General features: G+C 31.6%; 1 protein-coding gene across 1 annotated transcript; it reads right to left on the bottom strand.

Moving 5' to 3' along the window:
* Positions 1–17,139: 17,139 nt before the first annotated feature.
* Positions 17,140–25,090, bottom strand: LOC125077326 (EGF domain-specific O-linked N-acetylglucosamine transferase). Its single transcript, XM_047689241.1, has 8 exons — positions 24,662–25,090; positions 24,490–24,580; positions 24,313–24,413; positions 23,604–23,780; positions 23,261–23,535; positions 22,806–23,140; positions 21,949–22,051; positions 17,140–18,536 (listed from the first exon to the last, which is right to left on the bottom strand). The coding sequence occupies exons 1-8, from the start codon at positions 25,014–25,016 to the stop codon at positions 18,372–18,374; spliced, it is 1,602 nt and encodes a 533-aa protein (XP_047545197.1). The 5' UTR covers positions 25,017–25,090; the 3' UTR covers positions 17,140–18,371.
* Positions 25,091–25,919: the final 829 nt, after the last annotated feature.

Below are 25,919 nucleotides of genomic sequence, written 5' to 3'. Positions count from 1 at the left end.
ACTACAACACCAGATATTGCCTCTCACGCACGTCTACTTTAAGTATTCTTACGCAAGTGTGAACTCTACTTTATCGGATATCACTATCAAAATAAAATGTCATTTAATTAACAAGATTGTAATTTTTAATATCTATATATAATTAAAACGCTATAATAGCATTGTAAGTACCTTTAGTGTTTTCGTATAATGATAAAGATTAATCTCCACCTTTTTCGTGTTTTGTTCGTTTGTTTTTTTTAATTTCACGAAAAATAAATTCTATAATATCAAATTATCCGTATAAACAAAAATGGAATGACTGGTAATATATTTCTGCATTATTGTCTATTAACAAACAATAATAAAACATATCATATCTTAAATTTCCTACAAGTATTGTTACCGAGAAGTTAGAGAAAGTAGAATTAAAACGATTACCAAATATGTTAACAGATGTTAAATACACAATGAAAGAATAATACGCTCTGTCAATTGTAAATCGCGATTATAACACATAAACACCTACGGACCGTCGACCCGACCAACTAAGGCTTCTTACTCACATTAGTACAAACTGCAGAATAGAAATTTTATTCCTTTATAATTGATGTTTTTTTTTCTTACAATTTCCGATATATTTGAAACAGTGGTATATGTTCTTCGATCTGTATTGATAGTTCATAGTACCGACTTAACGATAATTCGAACGGCCAAATAAAAACTCAATGCTGAGTAAGCCAGTGTAATTGTAGATGCAAGGGACATATTACGTTATATCCCAAGGCGGCGCAATGTCATTTAAAGGAGTGGTTACTGTCTGCTTGCAGGGCCTATGGGCGAAGGTGACCGGTGGGAACCAGGTAAACCATGTCCCATATGCCAATAATATTAAAAGGATAATTTAAATACATTAGGTTTTATTTTAATAAAGTTCGTATAGACGAACTTTATTTAAAAACTTATTATGTAAAACTACTATAGTTTTACATACTAAGTTTTTAAAGCTTTTATGTTTTCCATTAAAACACACGTTTTTTACTTACATATTTATTATAATTACTAAACTACTGTAATATATTCGTTTTGCAATTTCCAAATCAACTTTTTGTTTGTTCCATATTTCACGCTCAGAGTTTACTGGTTACAGTTATGAGTCACAAACAAATGAAATAATGTTCCAAAGTTGGCTAAGTTAGCTATCTAGTAGCGTAAACAGGTGTGCTCGCCTTATTGGGACCAAAACGTCCAACAAACAATAGCGCAATCGCCTAATCAGGTTTGCTACTTTTATAGTAATCATAACCATTCTCGACAACAAGCAACTTTAGACTTAGTGAACAATAAATGCAATTACTTAAGAGTTCCGAAATATACGGAAAACCTCACTTGTTTTAATTGTAGCAGTATAAATTTAAATAGCTCGAAGAAGTTCTTAAATAAGTATGGTTAGATTGTTTCAATTTAACTTGACAAAGTAATTTAACATTGAAAAAACTAGGAAACAAAACATGAAACGAAAATAAATTAGATTTTTTACTTGAATATAATATTAAATCTTAACATTTTATTTCAAACTAAACATTGAAATATATACCTTCATAGATAGTTCCCAAAGCAAATTAAAATAAAACGTAAAAAAATAAGACCTCCTCTCCATTTTGAGGAGAAGGTTAGGAGCATATTCAACCACGCTGCTCCAGTGCGAGTTGGTGGATTCACATGTGGTAGAATTTCGTTGAAATTAGCCGCATGCAGGTTTCCTGACGATGTTTTCCTTCACCACCGAGCACGAGATGAATTATAAACACAAATTAAGGACATGTAAATTCAGTGGTGCTTCCCTGAACCCGCAATCATCGGTTAAGATGATTGCGTTCTAACCACTGTTCCATCTCGACTTATGGTAAAAATGTTCATTAGTATAATTATAATACGGAGCCAGTCATAACAAACGTTATTTATTATCCTACATATATAAGTTATGTAGATGCGTCTGCGCATCGAGATGATATTTACGGAAATGTCGCTAAGCTAATAACGCATAAGAGGGGTATTTAACTGTAAATATAAGCAGAGACACTATGCTTGTTGTGTTAAGAATTATGATTGCTTTAATTAGCGACCGAGACTGGCCTCTAGGCGGTTAGTGTGCATATTTCTAAGCTTATTTTCCAGGTATGACAAGAATGCCCCATTAAACAAAAATGCTACACAGGTCTCTGTTGTAAGAAATAGGGATGCAAAAAAATTACAACGGCCTTTCTCTTCATTTGTGCTTAATCATAATATTTAATTTTTAAACTCAGACAATTTTAGTAATGTACGATTTAATCTTTTGTTTCGGTACCTGTTGTTTCTATAAACGTATTTAGTTACATTCATGTATCGGAATTAACATTTCCAATGGAGATTTAATTTTCAGATTTCTTCTGCGTATATGAGCAGTCCAGTGAATAGAACACACGATTCTTTTATACGAAGAACACAAGTTTAAACTTTTGTAATCACCGTTATCCTGTACTTAGTTTGTGTTTACGAGTATATTATAACAATTACATACGTGGTGATGATGGAAATCACGAAATCAGGAAATCGTGAGCAAACCTGTAAGTACGTAGGTACATGAGTCGGATAATATTCTGGCATCTATGTGTATATTCACCAACCTGCTTTAGAGCAGTGTGCTGGTATGAGCTTCGAATGTACTCCTTAATTGGTTAGGAAGCCTAGGCCTATTATTATAATTATGAGACTTGCTTGTCTTCATAAAAAATATTTTTTATACTATTTATGAAATAAATGTTACGATAATTATGTACACTTGTAATCGATGTACATATCAGAAGTTGATTTTCTTTTTTTGGATGTTGTGTAAACCATCAATTAATATGTATATTGTTAGTGTGCTTATTAAATAAAATAAAAATAAAGATAATTATCAAAAAGTAATATTTAGTTAAGTATAAAAAGCAAGGTAGCTATACTAGCGTGTCGCGTGCCTGCTTGCAATTAAGCTACCTGTTTGATGCGCTGCCGCTACGATGCCGAGATATAAGCCGTACTTGTCAATTTTAATTATTACGAGCTGTGTTCAAGGCTCCGTTCACATTGAATTTCGATATCGACATAGGAGTTTTTTAGCCATTATCTTCAAACTCCTCGGTTTTACGGGACAAAGATGTCGATCAAGGATATAATATTTCACTGGATCAAATTGTTCATAGACTACACCTTCACAGCATCACACCATAAAAGGCCAACGATTTCAAAAATATGTTTTAAGCCTTTGTCAGTAATTACACGTAACTACTTACAGGTTTATTTTATATATTTGCAGTTTAATGTCACAAAGATATTTTAATATCAAAATGTAATATAATATATCAAATATGTAATTACATGTGTTGTTCAAAGAACACATATAGTAACTGTAAAACTTATTAGTATCACCGCTTTCGATTGACAATGACGAGTGAAGAGGTCGGAGAGGTATAATACCTACATATATAGCGAACCTCTTAATTATGTTATCATTCGATGACGACGTACCAGAGGGGTCGTATTCATAAATATTTAAATAAGGTACACGTTTATCAACTGTCAAGTTGTTCGCGGAAAGCGGCAGGCGTGGCCGCGCAAGTCTCGAGCGCTTGTATTACAGCGGGGCCATTGTTCCCGAGCTCTGTTGCATGGCCTTCTTGCATACATCGCTCATTGGGAACTCCTGCGTTATTAAGAAAAACATCCCTACGTCATATTTATGTTCCACTTATTATAACGAATTTAATATATTTTTGCGATGTAGCATCTGACTCTAAGAAAAGTTTGGGTGTTCGTATCTACTGAGTGAGGCGGTGAAGTCAACAGGGAGTCGAGCAATTTCCCCGCCATCGGATATGTTTAAATTTGTAAAACAATCTATTAAATAAAGATTTTTTTAAGCTACATATACACACACGCCTATATATACACTTATATATGTAATGGCAACATTACAAATCCGCGAGCTGCCACATATTTATACTTAAACAAATAAAAATAAATAAATTAACAGCCTGTACATTTCCCACTGCTGGGCTAGTGATACATATACATCAATATTTTAAAGGCCTAAAATTTGAGAAATGTAGCTTTCCTTACTAAGTTTTTTCACCGCCGAGCACGAGATTAATTATAAACACAAATTAAGCACATAAATTTAGGAGTGCTCGCCTGGGTTTAAACCCGCAAACATCGGTCAAGATACACGCGTTCTAACCAAGATTAAACAAATAACAAGTTCTGGTCTCCAAGATACAAGAATCACATCGATCCAGGAAAAAAATCATTAACTTTTAGTTGCAAGCTTACCAAATTAAATGAAATCTTACGAAGAACGTATTGAATATTACAAACTTACTCTATTATCGAAATGTAGAACTCTGTTTCACTTAATATTTATAAGTAGAATCTTTACTGGGTCGATTATTAATTCAGACCTATTACAAAAGCTTACTTTTAATGTTCCCACCAGATTACCTAGGTCAAATAATTTACACTTGTTTAATAAACCAAAGCATCGCACAAATCTTAAATTACATAGCTCACTTTCACAAATGTATAATGTTTATGTTGAGTATCAAAACATTGTCGATCTGAATGTTACGTCTATTGTATCTATAAAAAATAAACGTACTGAGCAGCAAAAATTATGTCTTATTTGATGTAGAGGTTGATGCATCCTTTCTCAAATATATATTTTTTATTGAATAGTTTTTTATAATTTATTTTTGATTGACATTTATTTTTATGTAGTTTTAAAATTAAAGAGCTACTTTATGTAAGATTTAATTTAAATTAAATAAATTTTTGTTTTCTTTTTATGCATGCTGTGTTCTTAAGTAATTGTGACACTTGGAATATAATATTATTTTAATCAGTGTACACATTGCTGAAGAACCGAATAAAAAGATTATATATTCAAATTTAAATTAAAAACTTAATTTTGTATGCTTTTACGTTTTATTGATTAACATTTTTGTGAGTCAGTGGTTGGTCGGAGTACCCAGTATCAAGGACTTACTTCTAGTACAGAGATTTTAACTAACCGTTTTAAATGTGCAGTTGTATATAACGAATACATTTTTTTTCTATTTTTCAAATATTTTAAAAACCAAAACGCCTAACAACAATTTGCAAGAAAAGTCTATCTAGTGAAAATAAAAATTAAGTACACCGATTGTATAGTATTACAAGTTTTTAAAATTTCATTTGACCATATGTAAATAATGTCACAATAAAATAGTATTTATTATCTAAGATTCATTAGTTTCGAGCTTACGTACGTAAAGTTCAAATATACTGGAAAAATATTCTTTAAATCGCAAGAATAGACTGATAATGAAAATAGTTTCAGATTGTCAAGGATAAATTTATAAGCGGTCAAATAATTGAAAATAGTAACGATGTGATTTATGCAAATCGATAGCTTGACGTTCAATTTAAACTGTGAGGCACGTTGAGCCTGAGGCGATCTCGGCCATTAGGCGCTTCGCAGGACACGCGCTACACCTTATCTTGAGCATCAGGCGTGTCCACGCCACAGACATGTCCGCTATCTCTCCGAATCATGTCCTGTATTGCTATTACTACTATTAGATGGCGATCGTCACCTGACAAAAAATTAACTTTACACTGCTGACTTCCTCATGAATACAAACTCACTGTTCATCCAATACAAAAGTATTATGAATCTTATGTATTTAATACTTGTTTACTTCCAGGCAGGACGTATTATATACACATGTAATTGTATTTAACTAACATAACTATGTATTTTTAAATGTTGAAAAAGAGTAACTACTGAGTTTCTTGCCGGTTCTTCTCGGTAGAATCTGCATTCTGAACCGGTGGTAGCGTCACTTAATATAGTTTGTTAAATGACGATTCAAATGTGCTTGTAAAAGCCTACTTGAATAAAGTATATTTCCATTTTGATTTTATGACTGTTAAAAAAATAGAAAATTATTTATAATTATTGTCAATAAATAATATAATTCAAGTCATGCTTTAGAGTCATTTTAGATATGTTCCCAATACTGATTTAACTGAGAAAATGAAGTTAAAAAAATAAAGACAAATACATATATTTTATGTAAATTAAAAATCCTTAAAATTGAGCTAAACATTCAAAAAGTACTCCTTAATTGTACGTCACATAAAACAGCATAGAAAAAGCTTAAAACTAATAAATGTATAGTCGTTTATTATACTAACATAATTATCCTTATATACGAGAGATATAAGTAAACTAAGTCACTTACTCGATAGAATTAAGTTCTTGTAACTAGAAATACATGTAATTTGAAATTTCAAAATCAGTAATAAAATAATATTGTTTATATTTCATTGAAACTGTTTTACATCTGACCTGTCTACCCCCTGAGCGCCGTACACTATGCCTACAGTATGAATCATCATGAGGAGTGAAAGTTAAATCTTGCAAACTTCGATTGAGACAGCAAAATCTATGAAACCTGACACTAATCTATACGTATCTATACGCTATAAACCACATACCTTCTGCATAAACAGTGTCATGTCTTAACAAAACGTACTTAAACTAAACAAATACTTATGTCGTAAATTCCAATACTCAGACCTGTCAATATCATATTTTAGGTGAACTTTTGATTTGACTAAGAGCACGTGAAAAAGGTTAAGTGATTTTGATCTACCGGATCGATATAATTCTTTCAATTGATCTGCCCACGTCACAAACTAAGGAAGGTTTAATTGTAACACCTCACCTTAATAGAATAAGAAATAGCTGAAGATAATTTTTTATACGTCATTACAATAATGTACATACTCGTAACACAACTAGCAAAACAAATGAGTGCCTACATAATAATACTCATATATGTGAAAAAAATCATTATGAATATAATGTGATGAGATGTGTCCAGTGCACGTGGATGTTTACGAAGATAGCGGTTTCAAATGCAAACAAGCATCACTGCGTTTTCATGTGCATAATTAGTATGTTGCTTAGTGGTCCAAACCATCTTAACAGGAGAGTAGGCATGCGCCCAGCAGGATAACATTTATGTCCTCATACTTTATTTTGCTACACAAATCATGAGCTCGAATAGTTATTTAAAACATCTTTACTGATTTATACATAATTGTAAAAGTAAAGTAACAGCCTGACCCATTGCTGAGCTCCTATGAATTTCAGAAAAATGTTTGGATCTTATTACATCGCGCCGCTCCAATGCGAGTCGGTGACAGAATTTCATTGAATTTAGACACATGCAAATTCCCTCACGATTGTTTCCTTCACTCTCGTCCAAGAGATGAATCAATCAAATCAAATCAAAATGTCCTTTATTGAAGTAGGCTTTTACAAGCACTTTTGAATAGTCATTTTACAATCTATATTAAGTGAAGCTACCACCGGTTCGGAGTGTATATTCTACCGAGAAGAACCGTCAAGAAACTCAGAAAATTATAAACACTCTAGGTGCTCTAACCACTAGGCCAATGTTTTATGTTCCACCGTTGCATTATTTAATTAAGTTTTAAATTTTGTTGAATTAATGCTATTATAATTGTGATACTACTATGATATTTAATTATTTTTTCTTACGTTTCATAACTTATTTGTAATAATACTTTTATAAACCAAAGTACAGACTACGAAAAATGATTAATGACTAACCAAATTACCTGTTGTTGATAACAAGTTGACAGGGTATTTCTTTAATCGATTTGCTTTATTAAAATTGTACATCTTGACAGAACAATGTATTTATTAAGTTGATTTTGAAATCACACTGTATCGTTTCAAAATATTAAATCTCCGTAACCTTGACCACTTAGCTGTCGGCTACTTGCACATAAATCTAACGTATTATTGGGATATGTCAATACCTTGACACATCGGGTTAACATTCAAAGTATCTTTATATTAAAACTTGATTGACACAAATCTGCTAGATTTCTTTAGTGAATATTTAATCGTACTTGTCCGTAGAACACGACAATAATACTGTTAAAATAGTAAATAAACTGTTATAAAATAACCATTTAATAATTACCGATAAAAAATAATTGATTTAATTTATAATATACAAATTAATATGATATAATGTTACTGTTATGGACTTCTTAAACAAATATTACAAACAAAACCCAGGAGAAATAGTAACGCAAACAATACAGAGCGCCAATGGTACGTTCGCTAATTATCTCTGCCTCCTGGCGAATTATAAGTGGCAATTTATCAGAATTACGCAATCGTATTCACTCCGTCACCTATTCACTTAGAATTAGGTGTTTCACAAGCGCATTTAAACTTTAAAGCGATGACGTTTGAATAAACATCATTTGGCTCCATTTAACAGAGATAGGTGACAAGTTCAAGGCCACATATCACTGAATGTTGAAATTTACGTACACACGAGTATATACTTATATAAACATATATTATTGTGTGCCTCGTTGGTTTAGCGGCTACCTAACAGAGCTGCTGACACTGATGTCTTGGGTTCAAATTCTGGGATCGTGGATATTACTTATGTCTATGAATTCACAATAACAGTCCGCAATCACAAAGTTGGCAGTATTACCTACTATTTATAGGCACAGAACCTCAAAAAGCTTGTAAGTCATCTTGGTCTTGGGTCTGAACTCTCTCTGATGCTTAGGAAAGATAATCGGAATACCCCATAAGATTATAGGGTACACCTGACTTTTTTAACACTATTATTCATTATAATACTTCTTACGCAGTAACCTAGACTTGAGATTGTCGTGGCCGAATTTCGGTCAGGCACAACTTAGCAGAGTAGGCATTCCATAAAATTATAAGTTTCGGAAGCCGATTAAAATCAGCGTTAATTTAATTTTAGGATTTCGACATACATTTGAAGATAAAATCCAATCCGAAATAATAAGAGGATTTATTTTATAATTGCGACCTTATAATTTCGAAGTCATTACGTTCCGACGCACATTAAAAAAAAAAATGAAATTTTATTAATTTTATATACGCACTTATAGAAAATTATTAAGTGATTCGCTGAGAAGCTTAAGTGTTTAGAAAATAACTAAATTATTTTATTATGTGACAAGTTCATATTATATCAAATAGAAAGGAAATTGTTACATTTTTTTCCCTAAGAAACTGTATAAACATGTCGCTATTAATATGACGAATGTGAATTATAAATAAACCAAATAGATTGTACGAGTATGGTAAAAATATTGAATTCAATAAAAAACCGCTCGGCTTGGTATGCATACCTGTTATTTGTTTAATCCTTTGTTCAAAATTAGGGTTTGAGTTCACTGACTGTCTAAGTTTGTCCTAATTGGACTCCACACTTTCCTTTTCTTTTCAAGCAGTTTAAATTAGTTGACCTATTCGGCATTATTTTATTCAATGACTCTTGTGTGCCTAGTAGTTAAGACTTCGGAGTAATTTACATCTATATTTTTTGGGATCTTCTTAAATGTTTCGTTATTCTTCGAAAAGTGACGTAACTTTAACGATATTAAGATTTTACATTAAAGGGTTTTTTTTAAATTGGACATATATTAATCTGATCAGTATAAAATATGTGATTCATATTCATACATATAACATCTATATACAGGACTAACGATATAATATGGCTTTATATTCCATATAAAGACTTACTACCGACTTTTATCATTGAATCGCTTTAGTAAGCTTCCCTTACTTATTTATGAAATCGTCAATCGTAACAAAGGATAAAAATAAAACAATCAGCACCCGTGCATCAACCACCCGTTCTAAAGCCGAGCTGCCTCGTGTCGCGCTATCGCTTTCACGTCGCGGTTATCGCCGCGGTGATAATCTGCATAGTGCGAACCGTTATTGAAAGCCACGGTACTAGTTTGTGCGTGAAGGCTACAATAGCGGCACTTTAATCTGATATTTATTGACCGAGAGATAGAATGAGGCTACAGTGAGGTGGCCTAAATCTGGAGCTAATATGTGTAAATAATGATCTAGTGGTCTATGAGCTTCATATGTAGATTAGACGGGTATTAAAACTGAAGTTGACGTCGCAACTGATTGTGAGACGCGATCGACAAGCCAAACGTTTGAGGTAACATTGAAATAAAATTACTTTATTTTTTAGGTCTGAAATTACCAACGTATAAGAATTGAATAAGGTTTTAGCGATGGTAAGTAAGTGATGGCAGGTCACGATGGCACCCGAACGCACCTCCCTATATCAATGATCAATTTGGTTCCGGAGAGATTATCTTTTGATCGGAGCAATTTCTCTCCAACCTTGTTGTCGATAACATCGAAAAGGCAACGGTTTGCATCGCTGTGCATAATTATTATTTTGCGAAATCTCTGCATCGTATTTTTTCTTTTATTTAAGCAAGTTTGTTAATTACATGTAGTAGTTATTGTGGTTTGAACGCTATTATGTTTTATAACTAACAACCAAAATTTAATATTAGGTACCGATTTCAATGTTAAGAAAATAAGTGAGAACGTACAAAACGAGCAAAATAGAGAGCGAATGCAATCAGAACCAATTTTCTATTACTATTGCTCGTTGGACATATTCCGACAACAAACACGACCATCCCGCGAGCCGTGGGAATGCCCCAGTCGAGTAACGGACAGACGGACAAATGATGTTGGGCGATCTATTGCCTGTAATTGATGACGACTATTGTACAATGCTTTTGAAAGAGCCACGAATGTTTGTCTTCTTTCTGTTACCTTCTGTTTGTATGTGCTATTGTTAATCGCCTGCTTGTTGCCATAATCGTTGAGCTATTATCGAATAAATGCCCACACGGATAAATGAAGATTTCTTTCTTTTCTTTATAGGCCACAGTTGGCATTCTCAGTTACCGTTAATCCACTTGACATAGTTAACCTTTTGCAATTGATCGCGTGAATATTGGCGAATCCTAAGAGATAAAAATATATGGATATCATTAAAACTACGAATTGCAGTAAAATATAACTTTTAAATTACTTAAACGTTAATATAATTAATTAAAAACGTTAATATAATAAATATTAGCAAGTAAAAATCATATTATAACCAACTAAAGCTAAATCTGAGAAAACTTCATTAGGTACCATTTAAATAATAATAGCATTCCGTTCGTCATTCGGGACTAAAATAGATTACGCCAGAGTATGAAAAACAGATATGTATGTTTCAAAGTCGGTATTATTAACACGATATAATAGCATGAACGTATACTCAAAATTGTTTTATTAAAAGAATTAAGATACAAAAAAGGCGATGCGTTAATAGCGATAAATATAGCAAATAATGCCTACAACGAGGCGCCGGCGCCTATGATTGCTATCAGCGACAAGCGTCGTCGTGCATTCGACCACCATGCTCGCTGCCACCGGCTACCTACCATCTACAACATCCATTTTTATTTTTTCAAAATTAAGTTTATTAAATTGTACTTATTTTGTTTCTAAGCAGAAATAATAATAACTTTGTAATTTCTTTCAACGCAATACTATAAAAAAAGATCCATACAAATTGAAAAAAAATGAATGAATATAGAAATTAAAATTGTTTTAAATAAACTAGACCATATCTTTTCCACATTCTGATAATAAATTCCATAAATTTATCAATAAACAGGACATACATTAAGACGTACCGTATAACTATTAAAGATTTCATCTTAAAATAACTTCGGATTTATTTCAATTAGTTGTTGATTCTTATTTAGCGATACAATCTGGTTAAATCAAAAATTATGACCACGACGCTCGGAGCTCGCGGGCTTGGGTCATTCATTATTTTCCATCTGTAAATATTGCCTCCATACACGATTGTTTTACGATTTACCGCTTCTCGAACAAATAATAATTATCTTTGGGTTTCTGTACTTATATCACAACAATAAAATTTCGAAAATGTACGAGAAACATAATTACCATTTATAAAAAATCCTCTTAATTAATTTACTTTATATTTTGGTTAATTGGCTAATTATTTTTTATTTCGTTATCAATTTGAACAATATATAATTTCGTAATAATATAATTGATGGGAGGACTCCTCAAGGCTCGTACTTGTAGGTTTACTTGTCAAACAGATTGTACCCGAACAGGAAAACTGCCTTATTCGTCTGGTAACTAGCGTATAACGTTATAGATCCTAAAGTCCTGGTTTATAATCGAGATTCGGGCCACTCAAAAGTTATTAAGTTTTTCCGTCAAGATATTCTTAGTAGCAGCAGTTAACATTCCCATGCTCTTGAAAGTAAGTATAGCCACTAATCCTACGCTTGAATTTTCTCACGTCAAATATATGTATCGCGATTTTCGAAACAAAATCGGCATATTCTCAAATTATTGAGTAAATGTGGGTTCAGTATGATACATCACTAAAGGCGTGTACACTATACATTTATAACAAAAAACTAAACACTACATTCCAACATTAATATAACTTTAAAATAAAAATAAAAACATGATCAATTATACAAAAGATCATAAATTACTTACAAATTAAAAGAAATAAACTAGTAAAATAAAATCAAAAATTTAACTCGACACTAATTATGCAGAGGCTAAAATTTTTTTAGCTATTGCTATCATGGCTATATGTATATATATATATATCTGTTCGCGCCTACGACTACTAATTTCGATGTATATATAATACAGATCATTGATTTAATTTTAAATAGCATTAGTTGCTATATAATCAACCTTTTTTTACAACATTTTATAAAAAAGAATTTGTCAAAGCGAGTGTGCTGATTTTTTTCTTTTGTTTTTGTTCACTTACTTATAAGCCATCTTATTAGCAAAAGATACAAGTTGTACTAGATTACAAGAATATATTATACTAGTTTTTGAAGAAAATTTTGTTTTGATTGAGTTCAGTATCGGACTCCAATGTCTAAAGTAATAGGCAATATCAATGTCATGAGAAGCTGAAACTTTCATATATATATAATAACGACGTTATTTTAAATTAGGTGACGCGGAACGCGTACTTGGGACATTTATATAAATTTGAGAGTCTAACTTTTGCGAGTCGATTGAACCATGGATTAATTTATGCAGAAACATTAAATCATCAATGGACTACTCTTCTCCAACGTGGCAAGTTTGCAATGTTCCAGTCGTGTATTATAGACTGCACAATATGGACGGCTCCTATCTTTGTAAGCTAAAAACTTTGTAAAGCCTTTTTGAATTATCTCTAGTCGAGTAACGTGATTTATAAGTAGAATTCCATGCAAGTGATGCATGTTCATTAAGAATATAAAGTTAAAACAGCATATATATTTTTAAAATAGCGACATGTTCATTTAATAAAACCAATCCAATTCAAGTACTTTTTTACTATTGTATCCATATAATTTGTTACTCGTATTTTTTATCTATAATAACACCTCTTTCTTTCTGTTTCGTTCATCGTATTATGAAACTAAGGTAGTAAAAAGTGCATCTGTGTTTTCGCATACAATTTTGCGCGATAACACCTCATTCACAGTTGTCTAGTCTCAATTCAGAAAATAAATATGTTGATGTCGCCGTAGCGGACATCGACGTCATGTGAATAAAATTGAATAATTTGAAAGTTAGCTACGAGTACTATGTCAAAACAAAAAAAAATATAAATCCATTTTAAGCAATAAATACTCATAAATAGAAATATACACATATTGGTAATTTGATTAATTCGTATTCGAGTTCTATATTTGACAGTACGCCAGAAGGCTATGTTCGACTTTGTGATAATAATCAGAAGACATTGTTTATAGTAATTGAATAAGACTAAGAACTCAATATTGATAAATATACAATAAATAAATGTTGTTAGTACAATTTATTCTAAATGTTTGTTTGATTTAAAGTCCGACTCAATAAAATGTAACCCACATGTAGTCTCAGTAGGATGTTGGGGCTGGCTAGCAATCGCTGCACAAGACGAAGCTCACACCCATACTGTGATCAAAAGCATTGCACTGCAAAAGAGGGTCTACCTAGTTAAGTAACGCCAGACATATATCTTCATCTTCGCGACGTGAAGTTGCTCCACATGTCTTGTGAGAGCTGAGTCTTTCCGATCATGTTGGATTTGGCGTCCATTCGGATTATGAGTGTGAGGGAATAGAGTGCACCTGTGTTTGGGCACACTTGTACACTATAATATGTCCTGCATAGTTAGCTGGTCTCCTTTGAGATTGTCCGGTGTGGCCAAAATCTGTCAGGACGACAACATAATTATTATGTACATTTATTATGCCTCTTAATATAATTTATTCCTTGCCGTTCAACTAAAAAGGTTTGCCACCTGCAAAAAATACATTATAATGCACAAGTGCCTGAACAAACACTGATGCACTCTATAAAACAAGAGAATCGTTCTCATAATCCTATGAAACCAGTGTAATACAGCCAACTTCATTACTTTGCGCTGCTACTGATACTTCCTAAACAGAAAAACCTACTAATTTTACACTATCCCAACCCGAATACCGCGCCTTAATAGCTACTGCCGTATAAGCTGGTCACTAAAACAACAAGGCTATACACGAGAATATATCACATAGTAGGTTTCAATGTATTACATGTGTGGTTTAGACCAGTGAAACTATTATATATGAATCAATGAAATGAAAATATAGATATTATGGTATAGCGAGCAACTTATTTGTACTGGAGCTCACACAGACGACACGCATTATAGACTGCTAGACATATGTAGGTACGTTGCAAATTAGAAAACACATAATGCTTTTGGCGTATTCTTTGATTTATATTACTTAATAAATAACGGTGTTCTGAATCTGGAACTCTTTAATCTGTGCTAACATAAGATGTTCCACGGGGATATATTACGAAAACTTATCTTTTTTTTTAATTATATAGATAATGTTACAAGCATTTATGACATTATATTGTTTGCTGAGGATAATGCTTTACAACTATAATATGATGAATTTATATTAATTCATATTTATATCACTGAAATCGTCACTGAGATTAGCCATTTATCACAAATATCATAAATCGATCAACTTGTTTAACGTAAAAAAAGTATTTATTTTTCTAATTACACTAAACTGATAAAGACGGCCAGTACGTAATAAGGACACATTAAATGTTATTCAGACTTTTATTTATGTTCCTCTAAATTATTGACATGAGTAATGATTCAACTTTTGCATGATACTTTTTATATAACGTAACGTGGTAACGGGATTTATCAATACCAACAATCAAATCAAACATGACTGATAATCGCATTTATCCCAAACAATTATACCAGATATCTCACGGATTATAATTACAGTTTTCATGTACGGCAGCGCTTCCAAAATTAAAATAGCGGTATGTGTAGAGTTCTTTTATTACAAGTTATTTTTAAATGACCAATCTTCTTTGATAAAGGTATACAATTAAAAATCCAAATATACACTTTTAATTTATACCTTAACCTATTCAAATAATGATTGTATAAGATATTATTTTAGATAGGCGTGAAATAAAACAATTCTTGGTAAAGATTGTTTTATTTAATTTTCATTTAAGTCCTTTTTAATGTCTCTATCTAATTTTACGTCACATTAAACTTTATTGTGTTACGCTACATGCCGATCAATTTAGAATAAAAATCGATTAAGTTCTACTAAATAAACAATAGCAACCGGGAGTCTCTATGTATAATATCTATGAACACCGAGAAAACTTAATCGCAATAAATTAACCATCGCTAGAATCCATAAAAAAACCTAAAATGGGCACAAATTCAGGTCAAGACCTTTGCAACGACACTAAATTCAATTTAAAAAAAAAAAACAACTTATCATATAATAGGCTGGAAATAAAACAAATATAATGATAATCAGTTTCCTTTTAAATTTTCTTATGCAGGTGTGATATTCGCTACAGGTTTGATAACTTCTACCACTATAACTGCTACTTCCTCTTTTAGCTCATTCTATTTTAATTTCTGCCTTCTTTACTATCGCTCATTATGACTGAATGAAAGGACTACAAATAGGAGCAGACACGAAGACCGACACCGTATAGTTGGAAATCGGACTACCTATCAAATCAATACAAATCAAAATCAAATTACTCTTTATTGTACGCCAATAAACATCAATTACGTTAAAAAAATATATATCGATGAAACAGCGATCCCTTCCCGGCAACTTAAAAGCAGAGGAAAGAGACACAGGTAAAACAGGGTATCTACAAAATAAACCTTTTAAAATAAATTAATTTACAATAATTAATTATTTCGATGTTATTATCACAACTTCATGTTTTAATTTTCTCATAACGGCCGATGTGGTTAAATGTTAATAATCATGATTGAAACAATGAAGATAATCGAAATCCAGATGCGAACGAAACTATAAGAGATAAAATATATAATAAAGATAAAATTTAAAATTTATATGAGAGATTTATAGATCTACAAAAAGTCAACAAAAAAAAGTCAGCGAGAGAATAATTATATAGCATATCACATTAAATATTTTCATTTAAGCAAAAGGGATAAAAAACATAACGACTTCTGTAGTTTAGGTTAATTGTGTAAGGAACGTTTTATGCGGGTAAATATTTTGCAATTTACATACAGCTGTTTTAGAAAGATTAAGAGATATTCAAAATAACTAAAAAAAGCAGGAGAGTTGTATGCATCTTCACAATATAGAAGTTTAGCCAACGTCTGTATCTCCTTGCTTTCATATCTCGAGTCTTGATTTAAGCTCCTAACTTTACCTGTACAAAATTGTGACGGGAAGCTCACAATACTTTATAAAAGAACTCTGAGTTTTAATAATATACTATAAGTTTCAAAAATATAAGGTATCCTGGTACGCACCCAGGTACCCTATGTTGATATATATATTTATACTATGAGTAATAATTTATTACCAATGTCTTCAAGGTCAGGAGCATAAGCTTTATTAGTCACAGCATAAACATACTAAGTGTTGGTTCATGCAGTAAGGATTCTAAATCTATAGTGGAATTATTAAAAAATAAAAAGTTTTATAGTAGTGAGTATTTCATTATTTATTAACATTTTTTTGTTTATTGTTATAAAGCAAATAAATATAATTATAATTAAATGTTTACTTTTGTTTCTGTTTATAAAATTAAGTACAATCTTCTTTATTCTTATATATATTTTATATTGTTAGTAAGATTCTTCACAAGCTGAACTGTAAATCACACGCTTAGCCTTGCGAAATATTTTTTTTTAATTTTAAATACCTAAGACAGTTATATTTAAATAATGCTAAAAACTTGTAAATTGACTATTCGTAAGCATTTAGATCTCAAGCAAAAAAAAAATTTTCTTTCGTCACATTGTTACTGAAAAAAAATTATAATAGATTCCGATTGTTGTTGTAAATAAACGTATATTTAGATTGTGTATCACTCAAAAAGTACTGTGCCATAGATTTTTATAAAAGAAATATTGCAATTTAGTAAAACAGAATCGTTTCGATAATTATACGTACAGTGAAGAATCAGCTCTTGAAAGCGGCAAAGTTAAAAAATTTGAACCGTTTGTAAAACATGAGCAACACTGGATAAATGCTTAAACAGAAATCGACAACATATTTGACAGTCGTGAAATTAATATTACGTATTTTGAGATCAATTCCATAATACCGCTTTTAGATCAACTTTTCCATAAATGAACTGAAATAATCACACATATTGTTTAAAATATAAATATTAAAGTAAGATTATCTTTGTTCGCAGAAAAAAAAGAGAACGATAAAAAAATCATCAAATATTTATACATTACATATAATAAATATTAAAACAATCAATTAATTATTTAATTCCACGAATTTTTTAATGACTTCCGTTCCGATACCAGTTTTACGATACATTTTTTTAATAAACATATTATATACTTAAAAAATTAAAAAAAATTGATTTGATTTATCATTTCAACAATCAATTAGTATATGATAGGAATTAAACATATTACAAGTTAAATTTATTATTACTTATAAATTAATAGTTAAAATGTATGTGGAAAATGCATATAAATTATATAGGAATGCTTTTGTCACAGGTCGTTTTTCTTACATAAAGTAACTATACTGAAGCTTAATCTATTAAAAACGTATGTGGTTTTTAAAAAGATCCACAATTTAAATTATCTGTGTTCCTTAACACCGGTTATCATCAGACAAAGTAGGCACAAAATATGATGGCTGATCCTAGCAAATATAAATTTTAATGTATTAATACAAATATTACGTTATTTTTTGTGTTGTAAAGTTTTACGATACAAAAAAATATACTTAAACTACGGCACTTGATAAAAATGTAAATATCACATATTCGAGAAAAATTAAAAATAATTATATTACAATTCTTCACGCGACTTTTTCATTGATCCTGCTATGAAGTTAGTGAAATCCTGTCGATTTCGGACGTATGACGCACAAACTTCCACTAACCGTAAAAACTCTTCAACGTCAAACGAATAATTTGTAAATTTAGCATGCGACACACCACCAGGTCCGTGTCCCTAGAAATAGAAAGATAAAAAAGCCCTTTTAAATTTTAATACATGGACAAGATAATAAAATATTTATTATAAAATTAAATATTAAATTATAAATATTTATTCAACTATGTGTTAAAAAAGTAGGGTGCGATGTAAGCTAATTATCGAAGCCAACTTAGTATAAATTGGCAAAAGTTTATATTTCCAACTTGTTGGTGGTCTGTATATTCTTGTGCCAAACAATAATGCTATTAATAATATTGTAACTACATGCACAAGAGATATAACATTATAGTTCCAAATTTTATAAACAAAAAATAATTGGTATAAAAGAATTAATCAATTATAATCTTCAAAAGCCGAGATGGCCCAGTGGTTAGAACGCGTGCATCTTAACCGATGATTTCGGGTTCAAACCCAGGCAGGCACCACTGAAATTTCATGTGCTTAATTTGTGTTTATAATTCATCTCGTGCTCGGCGGTGAAGGAAAACATCGTGAGGAAACCTGCATGTGTCTAATTTCAACGAAATTCAGCCACATGTGTATTCCGCCAACCCGCATTGGAGCAGCGTGGTGGAATATGCTCCAAACCTTCTCCTCAAAGGGAGAGGAGGCCTTTATCCCAGCAGTGGGACATTTACGGGCTGCTTATGTTTTATGTTTATGTTAATCTTCAAAAGATTAGAACTAAATATCTTCGTCAGCCATATTTTGCATTAACCAGCCATTACATCAAACTACTCATTGCGTTTCGTGAATCCGGTCCTCTTGAAGTAAGCTCTACTATCCGTACCTTAAAATCAAAAGCAGCTACATGGTATGATGGGATCTCCGCCATAGCAAATGTAAAAATATATCTATTTATTTAAGACTTAGATAAGCCATATAACTAAACTATGCTTATGACAAGATATGTATGTTTTCTAACACTTTACAGAAGGTCTATTCTATAACTTTTTTTTCAATAAGGAAGTTTACTCAATAATTATCATCCCAAAGCACTACTTTCGGCCCATCCTAAAATCCTAGAATAACTTATTAATAAACTTACTAATAAAATATTAAGATTATAATAAACGGTTGTCCCCATATAAATTCGGCTTAGAAAAACTAATCGCCTTCTAAGGCTGCCCTATTTTTTTTATGGTATAGTTGGAAAATGGGCAGGAGTCTCTACTGATGGAAAGTGACTACCACCACCTATGGACATCTGCAACACTGGGGGCTTCTAGATGCGTTAACGGCCTTTAAGATAGGTGTAAGCTCATTTTTTTTTCAAATCACGCTGTTGCTTGGATTTTAAATTTTCACGAGATGTCCGAAGGTGAAATTCAGCAGCCGGGATTAATCCAAACAATTCCTCGAAACATTCCCCGTGAAAAATGTGGTAGAAGATGCAGAGTGATCCAACATCTCTACGCAAATCCAAAGGATCAAGCAGATCGGTTAGGGCTGGATCGTCGATAATTCGAGCCGCTCTACGTTGGATACGGTCAAATGGAAGGAGCTGGTACTGGGGAGCACCCGCCCAGAGGTGAGACCAGTATTCCATGTGAGGTCGAATTTGCGCCTTGTATAGTCTTAGACGATGGGCCGACGTGAAATACTGTCTTGCCTTGCTGAGCACACCGAGCTTTTTTTAATGCCAATTTGGCTTTGCCTTCCAATTGACCGCGGAACTGAACGATGCTCGAAACATCGACGCCAAGTATTCCGATACTAGCTGTGGCGGCTAACGGAATGTTCTCGAATCGTGGAGATACGACAAATGGTGTTTTTTTAGCAGTTAACGCGCAAACTTGCGTCTTTTTGGGGTTGAAATGGATTAGGTTTAGCCGACCCCAGTTCGAGACTTTGTTCAACATACAAAAATATAACAACTGCTTCCAAATGGGGCAACGAATATAATTTGTTACAATTTTTAGCCAACCTTTAAGGTAAAAAGACTTGTTTTTTATGTACAAGTTATAACTTCTTGGTTTAATTTACAGATACAAAGCCAAATATATCATAAGGCAGATTCGCCGTTGCCGGTGTCAGACGGTGACTACAAATTCTTACAAATTTATTTCATGGGATATTCAAAACAGGAAATCGATCAGCGTAAAAATAACTCTTCAGTGAGAAGGTCTATTGTACTTTGTTTCGTCAATACAATCAGTTGATTACATTGTTTGAAACTGCATTGGATCACATGCCATCTGATCATGAATCATAAAATTGTTATCCGAGCTGATAAAACTCCTGTAGGACAACATGCAAGACGTTACAATTCACCAACAATTGATGAAGTTGCCACTGTAATGGATGAATTCCCTTGATATATGTAGTTTTTTTACCGCCGATATGAACAGTTACAGCGTGTATATGAAACATATTGCTCATATGACGCATTAATATATCCAATCTTATTTTAGCAAGGTGAAGAAGCTTATCAATCAAGGTAATATCAATTACAACAAACAGGTAATTATAAATTTGTTTCGTTGGATTGTTTTTGTTCACAATTCTGCTATTGTAGAATACATCCATATGTATTATGATACATATGATCACGACTATATCCCCGAAGTGAAGGGTGGCCAAAGACTAAGCAATTAAAACTGTAAGGGCAGTTAATTGCCACAATCCACACTTCGCCGAAAAAGACTGCACAAACGTGATGGGGGCACAAACCCATCGGTGCCCTGCGCGGTCTCACGTAAGTGAAATTTTGCATCCATTAGTCGACTTTTACGATACTAAGGAAAAAGTGGGTTAGTAGAATTATTTTAGGTGCCGTTACCGCAAGGTACTGATTGGCTGACTGTCTGTGTCTATCTGACTGAACAATGAATATCTGTCATTATAACATGATTTTATTTACAGTTGCCGAAACTAATACAAAAGTTAGTTCAATAATTTTTTACCCCTATCACATGATGGTTGGTGAAAATAAAGGATAACATAGTAAAATGTCGGCGGTTATTTCATCAATATGCTGTTGATATGTATGTCAAAATCGAAACGGAGCTATTAACATTCATCAAATTGAACCAGATCAAACTCCGTTCTGAAGAGTATATTCACCTTCGAGATTCAAAGCACGCGCACAATCACATCGACAAAATCACACACCAACTTAAAAATACGCATGCATGCACGCATAATAATTAAACTCACAAGATACACAACTCATATTCACAACACAAATACACACTTATATGTAGGTTATAATAGTTGAAATTGGTAATATTTAAGCAAATCGTAATAGCGTTAAGCGAGTACGAATGTCCAAGCTCTCCTAAATATTTCAATCATATAGATATTACAGATGATGTTATTTAAAGGTAATTACTTACTGTTACAAACATAGTATTATGAAATAAAACTAGTGGTTATTAACTCTTAGTTACTAAATCCTATTCTATTTCAAATAATTAAATATTACCTGATCCTGCTGAACTAATTTTGCTTTATTTTCCCACGTGACATACTTAAGTCCCCGAAGTCGAGATAAATCAGAATAGCAGTTTGGATCTTCACAATTATAACTGAAAAATTAAAACATCCTAATAATTATACCTTTATAAAATATCATTTTGTGCGAGGTCAAACTTTAATCCTGATATTTTTATGAGTGTGATTATTTATACATGTGCATTTTGTATGAATATTTATTTGCATATCTTGAGAACAATCGGAATCCGCCCCCGCGCTACTAAAACGGTGTCATCACAGATCTCCGATATTCGCAGTGTTTTATTTTTTTAACATGATATCCGAAACAGTCGCACTATTAATCATAGTCCCCAGTAGACAGCTGTCTGCTAATATAAGTAAATTTTTCATTACAAAAATAAACTTAGTGTCTCGGGGCAAGTCAAGTCTTTCGTCAAGATTAAAAATTATTTTGAGATAAATAGGCATATACTTATGTATAATTCGAAATTAGGCTATAATGTATCTATCCTATCCTATCGTATGTGTAGTATATAGTTTATCCCAAGTTCTGGCCCAAATTCGAAATTTTCTATGATTTATATTGCATACCTATTTCTTACTACTAAATAATAATATTATTTTTATTCATAATGACACAATGAATTCTAGATATTTGCACAATCAATAATGCGATTTATTTTTAAAAATTATGAATAGGTAAAATCCATTTTACTTAGCACTCCTGAGTAACTGTAATAAATAGATTGGATTCAAATATCGACTATGACTAAAGCAAAATATCATTTAATATTACAATGCTGAATTAAAATAGTAAAAATAAAACCAATAAGTTATTATACTAACACTTCAAACACAGCCGCCCAGTCTGGTAAAAATAATAAGTGGGTTAAACCAGCTCCATGCATTCCTATGAAAACATCAGTGTTGTGCGTTATTTCCAGCTGCTCAGTGAAGGGCACAGTTCTATCGTACACAACTCTCTGTACATGATAGCCCTTTACTTTCAAAAGTGCATTAACAATTTCATTTTCATTGAGTATTGTGCGATATGTTGTTCCTCTTGATAGTAATGTAATTCTTACTTTGTCATTTATCCTCGGATACAGCTTCACATTTAAAGAATGAAGTATGTGTTTAGAAAAAGCATGAAATAATCCACTTCTTTCACATCCATATATCTGAAAAGAAAAAACAAGATTGTAAGTAATAAATTATATAACAGACGCAATATGGTTGTTTTGGATAAAAAAATTATAACTTCTAATTAGCTTAAACAAAAATAGTGATATTATACTAACCAAAGGTGTATTATAGTAAAGTCCAAATATCATGCGTGGTAGAAGAGGAAATACAACATTTTTAAAACAAACTACTTTGCCTCTAAACTTTTTTAAATCCCATATAGGATTAACTGTAAATGCTTTAAAAGCATCCTTGAATGCTGAATCATAAGTGAATGTTTCCCAAATGAGTATGTGGTTGTCCCTTGTAAATGTTGAAGGGTGTGTAGAATTCACATGAAGTGATGCATACAAATTGAAGAAGTCGCAGAAATGATGATACATATTCACAGCTGAAATTTTACAAATGAATATCAAGATATAAATCTAAATTTTATTGTTATAGACATTAGAAACTTACTTGCATCTAGTTTCATAATATATGTTGGCTTATCTATTGTTATATCACACATTTCATCTTGAATTGGTCTTTGTGGCGTTTTAACAAAATTTACAAACTCAGGAGCCCATGACTGCAAAGCACTCATGTGTTCTGCTTCCTTCATTAACCGTTCAGAATATAGCTGGCAATAACCACCTGAAATATTCAATATAAACCTTTTATTACAAACTTCTCTGTCTTCTGACTTTAAACAACAAAAGGTACAAGAAATATAGCTTAACCTATTTTAACTAAGCGACATATTACACAAAATGTTTTATTTATTTGCAAATTATCAAATAATATTAAAAAAAAAAATAAAAAACAAAAAAATATTGTATTACTTTTTGTTAATTGTAATTGAAGTTTAAAGTGTTTTGTGAGGCCAAGTAGTACAAAGGATATAAATCTGGAAGCCTACTCTACTATCTGGACATTAGATTATTTATGCAATGCTTTATATTATTGTTATCATGAATAATTATTTAACTTCAACGTTCAATCTACTATTCGAACTGATGTGACATATAGAGACTTGGAAAGATTTTGAAGTTGACCCAATATATGCTATAATACAATTATTTTTTTTGAATAATCTATCATCTTAGTAATATGACAGTTTTTATACTAATAAGAGACCACCCTTTTAAGAAATGTATTAAATAAGAAATAAATATTTGAAAGTTACCTATTTGACCAGGACCAAGGATATCCATTTTATATCTTAGATTGTCACCTCGACCAACCAAACCATGAAAATTAAGCATTAAGTTTCGACCTCTACAGAATCTGTTACAAATAGATCATAATTAAAACCTAAGTAAAATTTAAATCATAACAATAATAAAAACAGTATTACACAGACCTTAGATATTTAGAACATTCTAATGAACTATCATGGGGATAAGTAGCTTCGCAAATTACCATCAATTCTTGAATTTGTTCTTTAATATACCCTACAACAAATATAAAGAGAAAAAAAACATGTAATTAGAATTTAAAGTACTCAATATACATGTCTTAAGAAAAAGTATTACCAAAATCAGCTTGTGTATAAAACGTATCAAACTGCGCCTCTTTCGTTTTTACCCAACCTCTATGATCTCCTGGACAGCTAGGTCTAACATGATACGAATTACTTTTAGTGCAGTTGGTTTCATATCCCCAACAAACTTTCTTGTCAACTAAATCTCTGTATCGGCAATCGGATTTATCCGCACAGACTTTTGCTACTTCCGTAAAAGTATTAAAGAAATAAGGAAAATGTTCTGGCGGAATATTTATATCCTCTAAATTTAGAGAATTTATTTTGTTCAAGTACATCAAAAAGTATAATAAATACACGAAGACCTTCATTACATCAATCCGACTTAATATACTCATTATAAACATTTGCTTCACGTTAACATCACCGAAAATATTAGGTTAACGAAGTTGTTTAGTGTTTACACTTTACGAGTATAAGTTTTGACTTCTGACAGTAGTGTAGACAACTAGACATATGAGTTTTGATTTGACAGGTGGCAATTAACAAATGACAACATTACTTTTTTTTAATTCTGTGCTCTTTGAAAAGGCAATGGCAAATGGCAATTACCCTTATACCAGGAAAATGTTAACGGTCATCATTATTATATTTTGGAATACTAAATGAATTATAAAGTTATCACATTCAATGCTGTTGAGTATTTTGCTTGGAGACATTATATCAGATGTTTTAGTTGAAGTTCAATAGCCATCGATAGATATCTTTTATATCCAATCGAAAAATGAGTAGAGACAAACAAACCTTAAATTGATGTTACCTATGCGATATATAGCAAAGCTACAAACTATTCTTTATTAATATATCTTTATTTATAATACAACACTATTCCATATAATTATTTATATCTATTTATAACTACCCAAATTCCAACAACAGTTTTGTCGAAATTTATTATTTTATCACTTATCCGTAAACATTTATAATGAATACCATAGATTATTATTTACGCATTAACCTTAATTCCTGTTGTAGTTGGAATAGGCTTTACGGTTACAGACGATTGTCTAAGACATAATAACATATTGCTAATTGTAGATCAACCAAATGATAATCATCTAAAATCCAACGTGTTCCACCTATGTAAAAAAATTCAAAAAATATTAATTTACAGTGTTTTATAAAAACTTAATAAACTAACAGTTTATCAAACAATTTGTTTATCGTTTATATAAACATTCTCGAGTTTTTTAAATACCTCGCCGAAAGCATAAAATGCAATATGTATGTCTATATTCGTGTCAAGCAGT

This window comes from Vanessa atalanta, chromosome 3 (assembly GCF_905147765.1).
Source record: "Vanessa atalanta chromosome 3, ilVanAtal1.2, whole genome shotgun sequence".
In the NCBI taxonomy this organism is placed as follows: Eukaryota; Metazoa; Arthropoda; class Insecta; order Lepidoptera; family Nymphalidae; genus Vanessa; species Vanessa atalanta.
This window is presented reverse-complemented; position numbering and strand designations above follow the sequence as displayed.

Bases quoted from the DNA above. Each gene is read 5' to 3' on its own strand.
- LOC125077326 (XM_047689241.1), bottom strand. From the start codon at position 25,016: ATGTTTATAATGAGTATATTAAGTCGGATTGATGTAATGAAGGTCTTC. The intron at 23,141-23,260 runs GTTAGTATAATA...TTTTCTTTTCAG, and splicing joins TTTACTATAATACACCTTTG to ATATATGGATGTGAAAGAAG. The intron at 18,537-21,948 runs GTAATATTTAAT...TTCTATTTCTAG, and splicing joins AATTAGTTCAGCAGGATCAG to GGACACGGACCTGGTGGTGT.